The 18,652-nt window shown below is 36.5% G+C and overlaps 1 protein-coding gene across 1 annotated transcript in view; it reads right to left on the bottom strand.

The window, feature by feature from the left end:
- Positions 1–18,652, bottom strand: part of RAVER2 (ribonucleoprotein, PTB binding 2) — an 81,291-nt gene that overhangs the window by 3,681 nt on the left and 58,958 nt on the right. The window contains exons 10-11 of the mRNA XM_006089778.3: positions 17,471–17,582; positions 15,795–15,931 (exon numbers count right to left, since the gene is read on the bottom strand). Of these exons, the coding sequence (XP_006089840.1) occupies positions 15,795–15,931; positions 17,471–17,582 (249 nt within the window). The remainder of the gene's footprint in view (positions 1–15,794; positions 15,932–17,470; positions 17,583–18,652) is intronic.

Raw genomic sequence — 18,652 nt, 5'->3', positions numbered from 1 at the left:
ATAATAAAGGTCATATATGACAAGCCCACAGATAACAAAAGGTATCCAAATCATGAAGTAACAGTGTCTGTTTTCATATGATATTATATATCGATGCCTTAAAAGCTCCATGAAAAAGACTGTTAGCTCTAATAAACGATTTCAGTAAAGTTGCAAGATACAAAAGTCAGGTGCATTACTATAAAATTTAATGAACTTCAAAAAGAAAATTTAAACAAACAAACAAACAAACAAAAAAAAAATATATATATATGCATCGAAACCAATACAATACCTCAGAGGTGAGAAATCTACACACTGAAAACAATAACATTGATGAAAGAAATTAGAGGACACAATAAATGACAAAATATTCCGTGCTCAGCCCTGGCCGGTGTGGCTCGGTTGGAGCATTGTCACATAAGGTGGCAGGTTCGATTCCCAGTGAGGGCACATATCCACGTTGTAGGTTCAATCCCTGGTCAGGTGTGTGCAGGAGGCAACTGATTGATGTTTCCCTCTTTCTCTCCCTCTCTCTCAAATCAATTTAAAAATATTTAGTGTTCATTAATTGGAAGAATTAATATTAACATATCCAAACTACCCATAGCAATCCCTATGAAATTTCAAATGGTATTTTTTACAGCAGTGGAATAAACAGTCCTAAAATATGGAACCCCAAAAGACTCCAATCTTGAAAAAAACCATAGCTGGAGACATCACTCTTTCTGATTTCAGACTATTACAAAACAATAGTAATCAAAACAGTATGGTATTTGCATAAAAACAGACACAAAAATCAAAGGAATAGAGAGACCAGAAATAACCATTGCATATATACTCAATTTATGACAAAGGAGCCAAGAATATACAATAAGGACAGTTTCTTCAATAAATGGTGGAAAACTGGATAACCACATGCAAAAGAATGAAACTGGATCACTATCTTACAACATACACAAAAATTAACTCAATGAATTAAAGACCTAAATGTAAGATCTTACCAGGGGTCCTTAAACTTTTTAAACAGGGGGCCAGTTCACTGTCCCTCAGACAGTTGGAGGGCCGGACTATAGTTTAAAAAAAAAAACTAGTTGGCTGCTAAGCAACAGGCAGCGGCGGGCCGGATAAATGTTTTCGGCGGGCCGCATGTGGCCCGCAGGCCGTAGTTTGAGGACCCCTGTAAGACTTAAACCATAAAACTACTAAAAGAAAACTAGGGGTAAGCCTCCCCTTGACATTGGTCTTGGCAATGATTTTTTTGGATTTGACACCAAAAGCACAGGCAACAAAAGCAAAAATACTGGTGAGATTATATAAAATCAAATAGCTTCTGCACAGCAAAGGGAGCCCATCAACAAAATGAAAAGTCCACTTACAGGCTGGGAGAAAATATCTGCAAACCACATATAAGGGGATGATATCCAGAAAATACAGGGGACATACATAACTCATACAACTCAATAGCAAAAAACAACCTGATTTTAAAAAGGGAAAAGGTCCTAAATCAGTGATGGCGAACCTATGACATGCGTGTCAGAGGTGACATGCGAACTCATTTTTTTGGTTGATTTTTCTTTGTCAATGGCATTTAAATATATAAAATAAATATAAAAAATGTAAGTCTTTGTTTTACTATGGTTGCAAATATCAAAAAATTTCTATATGTGACACGGCACCAGAGTTAAGTTAGGGTTTTTCAAAATGCTGACACGCCGAGCTCAAAAGGTTCGTCATCACTGTCCTAAATATACATTTTTTTCCAAAGATGACATACAAATGGCCAACAGGACTGAGTACACAAAAAGAACTCAGTGTCACAAATCATCAGGGAAATGCAAATCAAAATCACCTCACACCTGTTAGGAAGTCTATTATCAAAAAGACAAGAGATAAATGTTGGTGAGTACGGGGTGAAAAAAGAACCCTTGTACACTGTTAGAATGTAAACTTGTACAACCACTACGGACAACACCATGGAGATTCCTCAAGAAATTAAAAATGGAACTACTATATGACCCAACAATCCCATACTGAGTCTACTGTTTTCCTTTGAAAACAAAATCATTATCTTGAAGAGATATCTGTACTCCAACATTCATATCAGTATTACTTACAGCAGCCAAGGTATGGAAACAAACTAAGTGCCCATTGTCACATAAATGGGTAAAGAAAATATTATATACATACAAACATACAGGAATATTGTTTAATCTTCAAAAAGAAGGAAATTTTGCACTTGAGACAACACAGATGAAATTTGAGGGAATTCAGTTAATAAGCCACACAGAGAAAAGACAAATACCATACAGTATCACTTATATGTAGAATAAAAAGAAAAAGTCAACTTCATAGAAACAGAGTAGAAAAGTGGTTGCCAAAGGCTGGGGGGTGAGGGAACTAGGGAGAGGTTGGGAAAAGGGTATAAACTTTTCAGTTATAGGATGAATAAGCTCTGAGGATTTAATGTATAACCTGGTGACCACTATTGGTAACAGTGTATTGTATAATTAAAACTTGCTGATCTCCCCCCCAAAAAAAAGTATAGAAGGTGATGACTGTTAATTAATTTGATAAGAGACTCCTTTCATAAGGTATACATATATCAAATCATTATGTTGCACACTTTCAGTATCTTACAATTTTGTCAAATATACCTCAATAAAGCTGGAAAAATAGTAAAAACTTTTTTAAAAACTGAAAGTAAGGAATCTATTTTGGTATAGTCTACTGTTGTGACAGTTGAATAAAATCCTCCTTCACATAAAGGTTTGTAGGAATGTCTCACAAAAGAAAACCCAGATTAACGAAGAATTTGGCTTTGATTCCTGTCTCAATTCTTTTCCTGGTAATAAAGTGTGTAAATATATCTGAGGTTTGCTCTGAAATAATGACGAAAGGAGCAGGTGGGCGTACAGAGGAAAGGATCCTGGCCAGGAGGTGATAACTGTTGAGACTGAGTTGATGGGTACAAGAGACTCCTTGTGGTTCTAGTCCAAGATGGTGATGTAGGAAGATCTTGAACTCACCTCCAGCCATGGACAAATCAAGCCTACAGCTACAGATGGAGGCATTGCCTCTGAAAGAAACCCAAGAACTAGGTAAGACACTCGTACACATTAGGCAAATGAGAAAAACACCTATATCAGAAAGTGCAGAGAGACTGAGACACCATCTCGCCATAAACCCCACCTTCAGTGTGACAACCCATAACTAGGAGGGAACTCACAACCCTGAGCTTCTCCCTGAGGAGCAAAGGGTCTGAACCCCACATCTGCACCTGAGAGATGAGCTCTCAAAACATCTAGCTTGGAAAGTCATGGGGCATGCATCCACAGGAAAGCCTGAGGGCTAGGCATCTACTGTAACATGCATCTACAGAACTACTGAGATAATCTCCAAAATGGAGGCGGCCAGCACCACCTTCTGCTCTCCATCTGCGTCCCTGCAGGTTGTCAGTGTCTCTGGGAAAGGAGCTTGCGTACATGTCTGGGACTTGCAGCGGCCACCCAAAGGATACGTCTTGGTCGCCTGGCTCTGGTGGCCGGCAGAGCTTGTGTTCATGGGTTCAACAGGATGGTAGCAAATAAACAGTTCTTAACTGGCCATCACCTCAGGGCTCAGTGCAGAGGGGGCAGACAGACATGCCCATCTCCCAGTCTTCCCCTGAAATAGGTATATTCTAATCCTCAAAGTTACTGCTTGAGTGTCTGAATGTAGGTGCTGAATGAGCCTTTCCCCTTTGGGAAACAGACAGGTTTTGGCACAACTTCAACTACTGGGAGCCATGAAGAGTGAAGTAGGCTACTTGGATAATCACAAAGTTTTGAAGACAAGAAAGAGCCAGGGCAGGGTTGAATGATAAGGTTCTTTTCTGACACAAGGCCACTCCAAGATTGGGAGAGGTGACTGTTTTATATAATGCTTAGAAACTAACACAGAGAATCAAGGAAAATAAATAGAGGAATCAATTCCAATGAAAGAACAACAAAAAAAGACCTTAATAAAATAGAGATAAGTGAATTACCTGAAAAGGGTTCAAAATAACAGTCATAAAGATGTTCACCAAACTCAGAAGAAAAATGGATGAACAATGTGAGATTTTCAACAAAGAGAAAATATAAGAAAGTACTGAACAGAAATCACAGAGCTGAAGAATAAAGTACGTGAACTGAAAAATTCAATAGCAAGGTTCAACACAGACCACATGAAGCAGAAGAAAGGAACAGTGAACCTGAAAAGGGCAGTGGAACTCATCCGATCAGAATAGCAAAATGAACAAAAGTGAAGAAAGCTTAAGTGGGTTATGGAACAACATCAGGCAGATCAACAATTGCATTATAGGGGCTCCAGAAGGAGAAGAAAGGGGAAAGAGGAAGAAAACTTAATTTGAGGAAATACTGGTTGAAAACGTTTCTAACCTGGGGAAGAAAACAGATACCCAGATCTAGGAATCACAGAGATTTCAAGACAAGATAAACACAGAGACCCATACCAAGATGTTATAATTCAAGTGTAAACGTTAAAGACAAGGACAGCACCAAGAGAAAAATAACTTACTAAGTACAAGGCAACCCCCATTAGACTGTCAACAGATTTTCAGCAGAAACGTGGGGAAATAGTGAACAATAATAGCAGGGAACTTTAACACCCATATTTCATTTCTGGATTGATCATCCAGAAGGAAAATAAAAAAGGAAATTGGCCTTAAACTGCCCATTAAAACGATGGTCCTGACAGACGTATACAGAACGTTCCACCCCAAAGCAACCTAATACATGTTCTTCTCAAGTGCACACAGAACATTCCCCAGGACAGATCATATGTTAGGCCACAAAACAGGTCTCAATACCTTTAGGAAGACTGAAATCATACCAAGCGTATTTTCTGACCACAATGGTAGGAAAATAGAAAACAATTACAAAAGAAAACTGAAAATTTAAAAATATGTGAAAAGAAACAACATGCTCCTGAACAACCAATGAGTCAAAAAATTAAAGGAGTATTTTAAAAAATACCTTGTGGCAAATGAAAATGGAAATGCAATATACCAACACTTATGAGACACAAAAGCAGTTCTTACAGGTAAGTTCTGCCCCGCCGGGTGGCTCAGTGGGTGTAAGAGAGCATCATCCCAGGCACCAAAAGAGTGTGGGCTTGATTTCCAGTCAAGGGCACACACGTACCTAGGTTGTGGGTTCGGTCTCCAGTCAGGGCCCGGATGGGAGGCAACCGATCGATGTTTCTTTCTCACATGGATGTTTCTCTCTCCTCTCTTTTTCACTCCCTTCCTCTCTCTCTAAAATCAATTTTTAAAAAAAGGATATCTTTAGGTGAGGATTTAAAAGTTCACAGTAATAAATGCTTACATTAAGAAAAAAGGAATATCTCACATAAACACTCTAACTTTACACTTCAGTGAATAAAGCAAAAGAAGAACAAACAAAGTCCAAAGTAGAAGGAAAAAAATAAAGACCAGAGCAGAAATAGAGACTAAAAAGATAATAGAAAAGATTAATGAAACTAAGCTGGTTTTTTAAAAAAATAAAATAGACAAACTTTTAGTTAGACTGATCACAAAAAAAGACAGAGGACTCAAATAAAATCAGAACCGAAACAGATGTTACAAGTGATACAAAAGAAATACAAAGGATCATAACAGACTACTATGAACACTCATAGGCCAACAAAACGGACAACCTAGAAGAAATGGATAAATTCCTAGAAACACACAACCTTCCGAGACTGAATCATGAAGAGCTATAAAATATGAACAGACTGATTACTAGTAATGAGATTAAGTCAGTAATCAAAACCTCCCAACAAACAAAAGTCCAGGACCAGATGACTTCACTGGTGAATGCTACCAAATATTTAGAGAAGAATTGGTACCAATCCTTCTAAAAGTCTTCCAAAAAATAAACAAGGAGGCAAAACCAAACAAGGACATTACAAGAAAAGAAAGTTACAGGCAAATATCCTTGATGAACACAGATGCAAAATCCTCAACAAAATAATTAGGAAACTGAATTCAACAAAACATTAAAAGGATCATACACCATGATCACATAGGATTTACCCCAGGAATAGTACAAGAATGGTTCAACATTCACAAATCAATCAATGTGATACACCCCATTAACAAAACCATGATCATCTTAATAGGTGCAGAAAAAGCATTTGAAAAAATTCACCATCCTTTCATGATTAACAACCCTCAACAAAGTGGGTATAAAGGGAATGTACTTCAACACGATACAGGCCACATGTGGCCAGCCCACAAATAACATCAGACTCAATAGTGAAAAGCTGACAGCTTTTCTTCCAAGATTAGGAACAAGTCAAGGATGCACACTTTTGACACGTTCATTCAACATAGGTTTGGAAGCCCTCGCTAGAGCAATTAAGCTAATAAATAAATACATGTACCCAAATTGGAGAGCAAGAGGTAAAACTGTCACTATTTGTAGATAACATGGTATTATACAAAGAAAATCCTAAAGACTCCTCCAAAAAACTGTTAGGACTAATAAATGATTTCAGTAAAGTTACAAGATACTAAATGGGTATATGAAAATCAGTTGCTTTTCTATACACTAATAATGACTATCAGAAAGAGAAACTAAGAAAAATTCCACTTATGATACCATCAAGAATAAAAAACAAGTATAAATTTAACTAAGGAGGTGAAAGATCTGTACACTGAAAGGTATAAGACACTGATGAAATAAAAACTGAAGACAAGCCGAAACCGGTTTGGCTCAGTGGATAGAGCGTCGGCCTGCGGACTGAGGGGTCCCGGGTTCGATTCCGGTCAAGGGCATGTACCTGGGTTGCGGGCACATCCCCAGTGGGGGATGTGCAGGAGGCGGCTGATCGATGTTTCTCTCTCATCGATGTTTCTAGCTCTCTATCTCTCTCCCTTCCTCTCTGTAAAAAATCAATAAAATATATTTAAAAAAAAAAAACAAAACAAAAAAAAACTGAAGACAAAACAAATAAATGAAAAGATAGTCTGTACTCATGGATTGGAAAAATTAGTATTAAAATGTCCATGTTATCCAAAGTATTCTGCAGATTCAATTCAATCCCTATCAAAATTCTACAGGCATTATTCACAGTACTAGAACAAATAATCCTAAAATTTGTGTGGAACTACAGAACACTCCAAGTAGCCAAAGCAATCTTGAAAAACAACAAATTTGGAGGCATCCCGCATCCTGATTTCAAACTGTCTGACAAAGCTACAGTAATCAAAACAGTATGGCATAAAAAATACAGACACATGGAACAGAATAAAATGGCCAGAAATAAATCCACACATAAATGGTTAATTAATTTATGATAAAGGAGCCAAGAATGTACAATGGGGAAGGACAGTCTCCTCAATAAATGGTGCTGGGGAAACTGAACAGCCATATGCAAAAGAATGAAACTGACCCTTAGCTGACATCATACATCAACTCAAAATGATTTAAATACTCAAGCATAATGAGAAATGAAAACACCTATGTGTGTGTTACATATATATATAAAACAAAATTTTTGTTATTAATATTACAAAATGAAGCATGTTGGTTTAAAAACATTTTAACATTGGGAAAATTATATTTAAATAAAATTTTAGAAATGAACTGTGCCTAATAATGCAGAAAAGACAAAAGCTGAACTTGGAACTATAAGAAAGGGATATTAAGGGTTCGGTTGAGATTCTAGAAAAACTGGTAGAGTTCTTTTTAGGTTCTCCATCAAATATGACTCCACTAAAGAGACAAAACTTAGAAAAGGTAATATGGGGCTAAAGATCATGTCTCATAGAAATGTGCACTTGAAACATATATGATCCTGTTAAACAATTTCACCCCAATAAATTTAATTAAAAAAATAAACTTAGGCCCTACCCAGTTTGGCTCAGTGGCTAGAGTGTCAGCCCGCAGACTAAAGGGTCCCAGGTTTGATTCTGGGTCAAGGACACATACCTCAGTTGCAGGCTCCATCCTTGGCCCTGGTTGGGTGCGGGAGGCAACCAATTGATGTGTCTCTCTCACGTAGATGTTTCTCTCTCTCCCCCTTCCTTCTCTCTCTAAAAAAATCAATGGAAAAATATCCTCAGGTGAGGATTAACAAAAATAGATAAATAAATCTGGTGGTGAACACAGTATTGTTCTATAAATAAAAAAGTAATAAGGGTAAGTTAAAATAAATTTCAAAGTTTGCTTTTCTTAATTACAATTTTTAGCAAAACTCATTTTTTAAAAGTGCTTTCCAAGTTGTTATCTAGGATTAATATAAAAATAATCTGTGGTTTCACAATTATTGTTTAAAGTGGGTTTAGGTTTTTAAAAATACTTTATATAGTGTTTGCCACAAGATGGAGATCTATCACAGTCCACACAAAAATCTTTTTGGCAAGGCTCACTGCATTATTTTCCCACTAGGTGGCAGCATTAGGCAATACAGGACAGGACTAAGCATCATATACACCTTTCCTTTTTTTGTTTCCTCTTCCCTCATCACACCATCTTTTCACACATTCTGTAGCTGATTCCCTGGAAAAGGCAGCCAGCTTCCTGGCAGGAAAGATGCCTTGTTGACCAAAAGGAACAAAAGATTACAATACCCAGGTAAGTAGTATTCTCCTAATGTACAGCATAGCAAAGAGCAACCCAGTATGACCAGTGTTAAATGAAAAACAACAGAACAACAAACCGCCCTAAGGGGTTTGGCGCAGTGGACAGAGCGTCAGCCTGCGGACCAAAGGTTTGATTCCAGTCAAGGGCACACATTCAGCGGTTGCAGTTGGGGCGCGTACAGGGGGCAACCAACGGATGTGCTTTTCTCACATTGATGTTTCTCTCTGTCTTTCCCTCTCTCTTCCACTCTCTCTACAAAAAAAAAAAAAAAAAATCAATGGAAAAATATCCTCGGGTGGGAATTAACAAACAAAACAAAACAAAAAACCACACAGTGTGAACAGTCATATCAAACAGCTGAGATAATTCTTATGTTATTCTTTACACCGGTCAAGGGCATGTACCTGGGTTGCGGGCACATCCCCAGTAGGAGATGTGCAGGAGGTGGCTGATCGATGTTTCTCTCTCATCGATGTTTCTAACTCTCTATCTCTCTCCCTTCCTCTCTGTGAAAAATCAATAAAATATATTTAAAAAAAAAAAAGAGCCCACAACAATAGCCATATGGTGTGAATGAATCAAAATTAACCTATGTTTTTCTTGGCGGGGGGGGGGCAAAATATACATTTTTTTTTTGGTGTGCCACAGAATTTTAGTATTTATTTTATGTATGCCATGACATGGAAAAGGTTGAAAATCACTGCTTACATTATTAAAACTAATGATCAAGTCAAAATGAATAGTTGCTTAAAAGAAATTGCTTATTTTACCTATTTCCTAAAAGAAGGGGGGGGATGTTTGTGACATTATAATTAGATATTAGATTTAGGTGTTTAAAAATATCCAATGAATTTGCTCCCTTCAGGTGAGCTTCTTCCAACCATCTGACATAGATGTACCTATTTACCTCCATCTCAAACCTGAATGTCAAACTCCACTGGCACATTCAAACTAACAGGATTATATAGGCGGCTATAATGCTATTATCACTGCTAGAGCAAGTACGACAAATTTTAAACTGTTTTTTTTTTAATAATCTATTTCTGATTTTTTCAATAACAGTTCAAATATTTAAGAAATGCAGTTTTTGAGAAAATAACTAAAGTTCAATGGCAATTATCACTAATTATAATCAACGAGAGAAATGGGAGGGGTAGCCATTTTAGTTTCTAATGATAACTAGATGTGGAATAAATGGTTTCACTTGTTTGCTTATCAATAGATACTTTTAGGACCTCTTATTTTTTAAAATTAGAGTCCAATATTTGTTGATATTGACAAAGTTGTGCAACCATCACCACAACCTAATTCCAGGTATTTTTAAACACCTAAATCTAGTATCTGATCTGTCATCACTCCAAAGAGACACCCTGTACCTGTTAGTAGTCACTCAACTCCCAATTCCTCTGACCCCTAATCACCACCATCTCTTTACTCTGTGTAGATTTGTGTGTTCCTGACATTTCATATACCAATACATGGAATCACACAATATGTGAACTTTCATAATTTGGCTTACTTCACTTAGCATCATGTTTTCAAGGCTCAACCATGTTGTGACAAGGATCAGAACTCCAATTCCTTTTATGGCTGGATAATATTCCATTTATGGATATACCACATTTGTTTATTCATCAATTGATGCACACTTGGGTTGTTTCCTTTTTGGCTATTATGAATAATGCTGCTATGAAAATTCATGTACAATTTTGTGCGTGAACATGTATTTCAGTTCTCTTGGGAATATACCTAGCTAATATGGTAACACTGCACTGAACACCTTCAGTAATTGCTAAACTGTTTTCCAAAGCAGCACAGCATTTTACATTTCCCCCAGCAATGCATGAGGGTGACAATTTCTCCACATCCTCACCAACACATGTTATTGTTCATTTTTCTTGTCTTTATTCTTCAGACTGTATAATTTCAATTGACCTCTCTTCCAAACATGTTGATTCTTTTTTTTGCCCGTTCAAATCTGCTGCTGTGCCCTAGAAAACTTTTCATTTCAGCTATCGTACGTTTCAAATCCAGAATTTCTATTTGATCCTTTTTAAATAATTTGTCTCATTGAAATTTTCTATTTTGTGAGACATTGTTCTCATACTTTCATTTAGTTCCTTAGATATGGTTTCCTTTCATTCTTTAAATATACTTAAAATAGGTGATTTAAGTCTTTGTCTAGTAAGTACAATGTTTAGGCTTCCTTAGGAAGAGTTTCTCTCAATTGCTTTTTCCAGTGTATGAGCCATACATTTTTACTTGTTTGCTTGTCTCAGGTTTTCTTGTTGAAACTGGCCACTTAAAATAATATAATGTGGCAACTCTGGAAATCAGATTGCACTCCCTCTTCAAAAGTTGTTATTGCTCTTTGTTGTTTTAGTGACTTTTCTAAACTAATTATATAAAGTCTGTTTTCTTTGTCGTGTGTGGTCACTGAAGACTGTACTGTTAGCTTAGTGGCCAGATAATGATTGGACAGAGATTCCCTTTAACACCTGGAGCCAATAAGGCTCCCAGACTTTGTTGAGGGGCTGTGTGTGTGTGTGTGTGTGTGTGTGTTGGACCATGCCTTCAACCCAGCCAGAGAGCTGACAATTTTGTCTTCATTTTAGGGTCTTTCCTAAGCATGTGCAATCCTACACATGTACATAGCCTTGTAAGAGTCCCAGAGAAATACAAATCACTTTTTTCCATACTGCCCTTCTATCTTGTGACTTTGCAAAGTTTACTTATTAGTCTGATTGTTTTTCAGATTCTTAGAATTTAATGTAAAGAATCATGTCATATGCAAGGAGACATTTTCACTTTTACTTTCCTATTCCATACTTTTAAAAACTTTTTTGCACTAAAACCTTAGGTAAAAGGTTGAATAGAAGTGGTAAAAATGTACAATTTTGCCTTGTTCTGACAATCTCTTTGTTTTAATTGGACATATAGTCCATTTTCATTTAACTATCATCATTCAATTGAGATTTACCACTTAGCTATTTGTTTTCTATTCATCCTATTTTTCTCTCCTTTCCTGATATTTTTGACTTAATCAAATGTTCTTAAAATTCCATGATAATAAAATGATTGACATTTTAGCTATATTTCTTTGTAATTTTTAACAACTGCTTTCTGGATTACAATAAGTATTCCATAATTTATCACAGCCTACTTAAAGTTAATATTGTTCTAATGTAATAACCCCACAAACATAATTTCACTCACCCCATTTTGTCTTTTGTACTGTTGTCAAATATATTAAATCTACAAACATTACAAACCCCACAATATTCTGTCATGATGCTGTTTTTAAATAAATTTTAAAAGAGAAAATATATTATCTTTTTTATTTACCCACATTAACCAGTTGTTTTAACAAGTGGTTCTCAGTTGGGGGAGGTGGGATTGAATGGGTAGAAGACAAGAATGCTGCTAAACATCCAACAATGTACAAGACAGCCCTGCACAACAGAAGTACCCAGCCCAGAATGTCAATAGTGCCAAGGTTGAGAAAGTCTAGCTCAAGAAAATGTGTGTTACTATTCTGTGGTTGCTTTCATGATAATCTCATTATAACTTTGGTTTTCAGCATATTAACTAATGTGCCTAGATTTAAATAAATGTTGCTTTTCTTTATCCTGTTTTGCAGAGGAGGTCTCTGAATTTCTCAGATCTGTAAGTCTTTTTTAAACCAAATTTGGGAAGTTTTTTTTTTTTTTTTACCATTATTTCTTCAAATATTTTATGCCCCATTTATCTTTCTCCTCTCCTCCTGAGACTCCAATTATACTGATGTTAGACTGCTTGATATTGTCCCTCTGATTCCTGAGGGTCTGTTCATTGGTTTTCAACCTCTTTCTCTCTGTTCTTCAGACCAAATTATTTCTCTTGATTTGTCTATGTTAACTGAACCATTTTCCCTTCCTTTCTCTAATCTTCCTCTAAGCCCAAACAGTGTATTTTTTTTCCAGATACTGTATGTTTCAATTCTAGAGATTCTATACTTCTTTTTTAGAATGTATTTTTCCTGAAATTCCCTACCTGTTCATTTGGCCTTATTTTTTTAAAGTTCCTGAACATAATTATAGTAGTTGTTTTAGATAAGACTGTCTACTAAGACCAACATCTGGGTCTCCTTGGAGTCCTTTCTTCTTAATGGCAGGTCACATTCTGTTTTTTCAGTTATCTAGTAATTCTTGTTTACTGGACAGTGTAGATGATATATCATAGAGACTGTGGATTGTATAATCTTCCTCTGAAGAATGTTGGTTTTTGTTGTAAGGAGTTAACTTTTCTGAATTCAAACACCAAATTGTCCCCTCTGTGCTGGGGAGGAGGTGTATCTCTTCACAGGTCTTCCTTTCCATCTGTGCTTTCCACCAGGTCCCCTGGAGGCTCCCTCACACAAACATAGTCAGGTCAGTCAAGTGCACTTGGGCTGAGTTCACAGAGATTTTGAGGCTCCTTCTTATGGAACCCCTTTTCCCGAAATTACTCCCTTACTTCTCAGCCTTGCGAACAGTCCTGAACTCTGGCCTCTGATTCCACCAGCTGGCAAGACTGCACCTTTCTGCATAAATGGGGGGAGGGGAGAGGGGGGGAGAGGGGGGGAGGTCAAAAAGCCACAGAAACACACGTCTCATCCAGTACAGGTTCCCTCTTTCAAGGACTGACTCCCCTTCCATTTCTGCCTGCTGTTGGTCACTCTCCAGAGCCTACCAAGAGTTGTTTTTCTTTCATATTGAATACAATTTAGTAACAATTATATGCAGGAGGAATAATCTGACACAAACAACCTCACCAATACTGGATGCCAACTAGAATTTTTAAGGGTGATAGTTTTATTGGAAATAGGCATTATTATATCTATCTATATCTTGACATAGCCTTTTCTCCTAATTTTTACACACAGCAGCCAGTGCAGACCGACCGACCGACCGACCGACCGACCAACCAACCAGTCTCTATAAAACACCACCCCATGCCTGGAGAAACTTCTCCCTGGTATAATGAACATAATGTGGGCTTTGGAATCAGAGAAGTCCTTTCCTAACTGCATGAACTTGGAAAGATTATTTATCCCTTTATGCTTTCCACTTGTATTATGCAGGCGGTCATTTTAAGCTCACAAGATGGTTAGACGTACTTAATGCTTTTATTGCAGAGCATGTAGCAAGTGTTCAAAACAAAGCAAAAACGTTGGTTTCCTTCCCTTAGACCTCCGCCTCCATTTCAGCACTGGAAATAGAAAGGATTCCTAAAACATGACCACCTTTTACTAGTTACTTTATTCCATGAGTAACATTTAATTAAGTTTACTTTATGAGGAGGAAAGAACATGAGAAAGAACAAATCTCACTTTATGAACAAGCCTGAGGAAACAGCAGGGACTGCCCCGGGAACACGGAATCCAGGGAGGAGCCACCCTCACAGGATCTCTGGGTAAGCAAGGGAGAGGCAGGAAGAGGGCTGGTGATGCAAGAGACATCTTTATCACAGAATTGCTCCTCGTGTAAATGGCAAAGTGGCTTTCTGCGGATTTAAGTATTCAAAACCACAGTAATCTAATAAAACTGCTAGTGAGAAAAGCAAGGCTAATTCCAAAAGTGAAATAAAAGAAAAGGTAAGTAGAAAAAATAACTTTTAAAACTTAAATCATACATTGAACTACATCTTAATTATTGTGTTTCTTCCTGTTTATAAAAATAAATTATGTTCCTTATAAAGAAACAAACAAAAAAATTGCACAGGGACTATATTTTATAAATTTTTAAAATTAACACTTGATTATAAAATGTTTTATAATGTGTTTACATATTGCTTTATATAATTTTTAATACTTGCATTGTATTTCCTGGTATAAATATGACATAATTTGTATACTCAGTCCTATAAATTGTTGGAAATTTAGGTTGTTTCTAATTTTCACAGCTATAAACTATTCATAAAAGATTTTATACATTCCTGATTATTTCCTTGGCTTTTGTCACCTAGAAATATAACCAGCATACAACCAATGTCCTTACATATGTCATTATTTAAAATGTTAACTAGTAAGGGAACAAAGATGAAGTTTTATGAAACATGTAACAGAATGCCTTCCAGGTTGTGTCCCTTCATGACTGCTGTCCCTTAAATATAAGTCGCTGCCACCTAATTACATCATCGTCCAACCTAGATTTCTCCCTTTCCCACAGGTATACAAGAGACCCTTATTATATATTTTGCTAACATCCAGCTGCACCATTTCTACAGTCTATTTGACCTGCGTTTCTAGTACCCTATCATAAAAGCATATTTAGGCATCAATTGTTCTAAATGAATTCCCACTGGTTTCCTTTTCTAAGTTCATTAGAGACAGGGGAGACAAACACAGAGTTGCTCCCAGGAAATCAAAGTGGAAGCACTGCTCCCACAGAGAGGACAGAGGCGGGAAGAAGCTGACTACGCTGGGAAATGAGAAGGAATCAGAATTGTTCATCGTAAGACCCTCATGATTACATATCATATACTGCTAACATGACACACATTCTCAGTTAAAGCCACTAAGAATAAACTGAAGGGGGGAAAAAGCAAAGCAAAACTGACATAAGTAGGTAATGGTATGGTACATCTTATGAATATAATACTTTCCATGTCATTGACTGTTTGGTTTAAAAGTTAGCAGAATAGTGCCTGTAGTTAACATGTTTCTACATAAATGAGCAGTGGTGAACAACAGAGGCATTTCCTTGGGGTTCTTGGCCAGGTCTATACTGGGGTTAATCAGAGGTCAGCAGAGTTTTTCTGTAAAGAGCTACATTGTAAATATTTAACCCTGCAGCCATAAAGTCTCTATTAGAACTACTCAACTCTCTGCTGTGGCACAACAGCACTGCAGACAAGGTTTAAATGAATGAACCCAGCCGTATTCTAATAAAACTTTATTTACCAAACAAATGGTGGGCTGGAGTTGTTCTGTAGTTTGCCAACCAATAGTGTAAACAATGCCAGGTAAATAGTGCAAAATGATACTTGACAATTTCTTGAATATGTCCTGAAATTCCAAATGGTGAGCAAAAATATACTGTGTAGATCAGTGCAATTTTAATTTCCTCTGATAGTATAGGCATCACAATTTCATACTCAGTGAACTCAATATGAGGTTGAACCAATTTTTCTACTTATCATCAAAATCTGAGACTCATTTACCTGTGCATAATCACCAAAAGGCTGAGAATACGCAATGCACTTTTCCAATGTGTGTTGTGATTCATTTTCCTGAGAGATTGCCTCCAGAATGTTGCTCGTAATTCCAGTCTTCTGTAGAGTGGTTTTACTTGCAGGGGCTAAAGGCAAAATTGATACATATATTTTAGTTAGGTTGCTTTATTGTTCATTATAAACACAGTACAAACTCATTAATTCAGCATATTTTCAAATAGAACACCAATTTTAGCTTGCCAGAATATATATCTACATTATCCCTAGGAGAAAAAATATATATAGTATATGATATTGTCTTAGTCATTTAAAAGAACTGAATGAAAGTTTGCCCTATGGGTAAATAATTTTAGTGGAAACATTTAAAAAATAAAAGTCTAGCCCCAGCTAGTTTGGCTCATTGGATAGAGCGTTGGCCTACGGACTGAAGGGTCCCAGGTTCGATTCCGGTCAAGGGCACATGCCCGGGTTGCAGGCTCGATTCCCAGTAGGGAGCCTGCAGGAGGCTACCGATCAAGCCGATCAGTGATTATTTCTCATCATTGATGTTTCTATCTCTCTCCACCTCTCTTCCTCTCTGAAATCAATAAAAACATATTTTTAAAAATGCATATGTATGTATAATCTCCAAAACAAGGCATACAGAATGTAAACTAACCTTTCTTGTTAATGTAACAGTTGTAACTATCAATTTTTAGACCAGTTAAAAATATAGTAGATGTAGTAAAATTGTATTAAATTTTTTTTTTGGTTTTAAAAAATTAGAAATTAATGTTTAGATTCAAGAGGATACTCCATAAAATAAAGATAATGCACATTAAAAACAAAATTCATCTCTCATCTCTTCTCAACCAATCCTATTCTTTTCCCCAGGGGTGACCGTTTTAAATTTATTTTCCCAGATTTACTTTATCCATTTACACATTCAAATATGTACATGTAAGAATATATAGCTTTAAATAAACAAATGGAATCATTTTATACATACATTTGCTTTTTCCACTTAATTTGTTTTAGAGATCATTTTCCATTAGTACATGATTATAAAAGGAAAGTTGCATAGTATTCCACTTTATGACAAACTTCATTCCTGTCAACGGACCTTAAGGCACTTTCTAGTTTTTACTGTTTACAACAATGTTCTAGTGAATATCCTAGTACATGTACAGCGTAAGCCACAGTTGTGATTTTCTCTTAAGATTGTTAATTTACACGAACTGAAGGCCTGAGGAGACCCTCCAAAAAAGGACATGAGAATTCCACTTCTGCCATTGAGTAGCTCGTATGTCTTTGGTGTATTTGGCTAATACTCCAGATATATTAAATTACTTACAAGTTTAAACCTCTATTTTAGAAATATGATTCTATCTGTAAAGAATTATTGTGCCAAATAATTCTTCTGCCCAATTATTTTTAATGATTCAATAATTCAATAAATTAATTATATTCTTAATAAAATATTATAAAAGATGCCTTCCTTAAAGTAAAATGCATTTTAAGGGTTCATTTTAGTTATTCTTTCATTTTAAAGACCAGGGTCATAATTTAGGCTTTAATTGGTCAATAGGCATGATTTGTTTCTATCAAATTAAAAACTGAAGCAAAACTCATTATGGAAAGTATTCAATGAAGCTCCAAAATATTAATACTGAGTTCTCACTCACATGATAAGCACACACTGGGCAGCACACTGGCCAGGTTTAGGTAGGGATTTGTACTCAGCCGGATTTCCTTTGGCGGCTCTCCCAACAGTGAAGTCTGATTCTTAGAGGCAGCCTATTTATCAAAAACAAAAGAGCAGGAACTTAATTAATAAGAGGTACAAGAAAATAAAAATGAAGAAGGAATAAAGAAATACTTATTCTTCAATAAATCTAGTGTGGTAAAAACTTGTAGGACTTAAATTTAAGACGGGAAACCATAAAAATCTTAGAGGACTTCATAGGCAGCAAAATATCAGACATATGTTGTAGCAATATCTTTACCGACACAGCTCCTAAGGGCAGTGGAAACTAAGGAGAAAATAAACAAATGGGACTATATCAAAATTAAAAGCTTCTGCACAGTGAAAGAAACCATCAACAAAACAACAAGAAAGCCCACTGCATGGGAGAACATATTTGCCAATGCTATTTCAGCTAAGGGTTTAATCTCCAAAATTTACAGAGAACTCATACAACTTAACAAAAGGAATATAAACGATCCAATAAAAAAATGGGCAAAGGACCTAAGTAGATACTTTTCTAAAGAAGACATACAGAAGGCCCAGAGACATATGAAAACATGCTCAAAGTCACTAATCATTCGAGAGATGCAAATCAAAATGACAATGAGATACCATCTCATACCTATCAGAATGGCTATCATCAACAAAGGACAAGTGCTTGTGAGGATGTGGAGAAAAAGGAACCCTCGTGCACTGCTGGTGGGAATGCAGACTGGTGCAGCCACTGTGGAAAACAGTATGGAGTTTCCTCAAAAAACTAAAAATGGAACTCCCATTTGACCCAGTAATCCCACTTCTAGGAATATATCCCAAGAAACTAGAAACATCGATCAGAAAGGATATATGCACCCCTATGTTCATAGCAGCATAATTTACAACAGCAAAGATGTGAAAACAGCCTAAGTGCCCATCAGCAGATGAGTGGATTAAAAAACTGTGGTACATCTACACAATGGAATACTATGCTGCTATAAAAAAGAGGGAACTTTTACCATTTGCAACAGCATGGACGGAACTGGAGAGCATTATTGATAAGGGAAATAAGCCAAGTCGGAGGAAGATAATGTCACATGGATCTCACTTATATTGTGGGATATATGATCATCGTAAACTGATGAAC

This window comes from Myotis lucifugus, unplaced genomic scaffold, assembly GCF_000147115.1.
Source record: "Myotis lucifugus unplaced genomic scaffold, Myoluc2.0 scaffold_63, whole genome shotgun sequence".
Taxonomy (NCBI): domain Eukaryota; kingdom Metazoa; phylum Chordata; class Mammalia; order Chiroptera; family Vespertilionidae; genus Myotis; species Myotis lucifugus.
The sequence above is the reverse complement of the archived record's forward strand: the minus strand, read 5'-3'. Positions and strand labels throughout refer to the sequence as shown.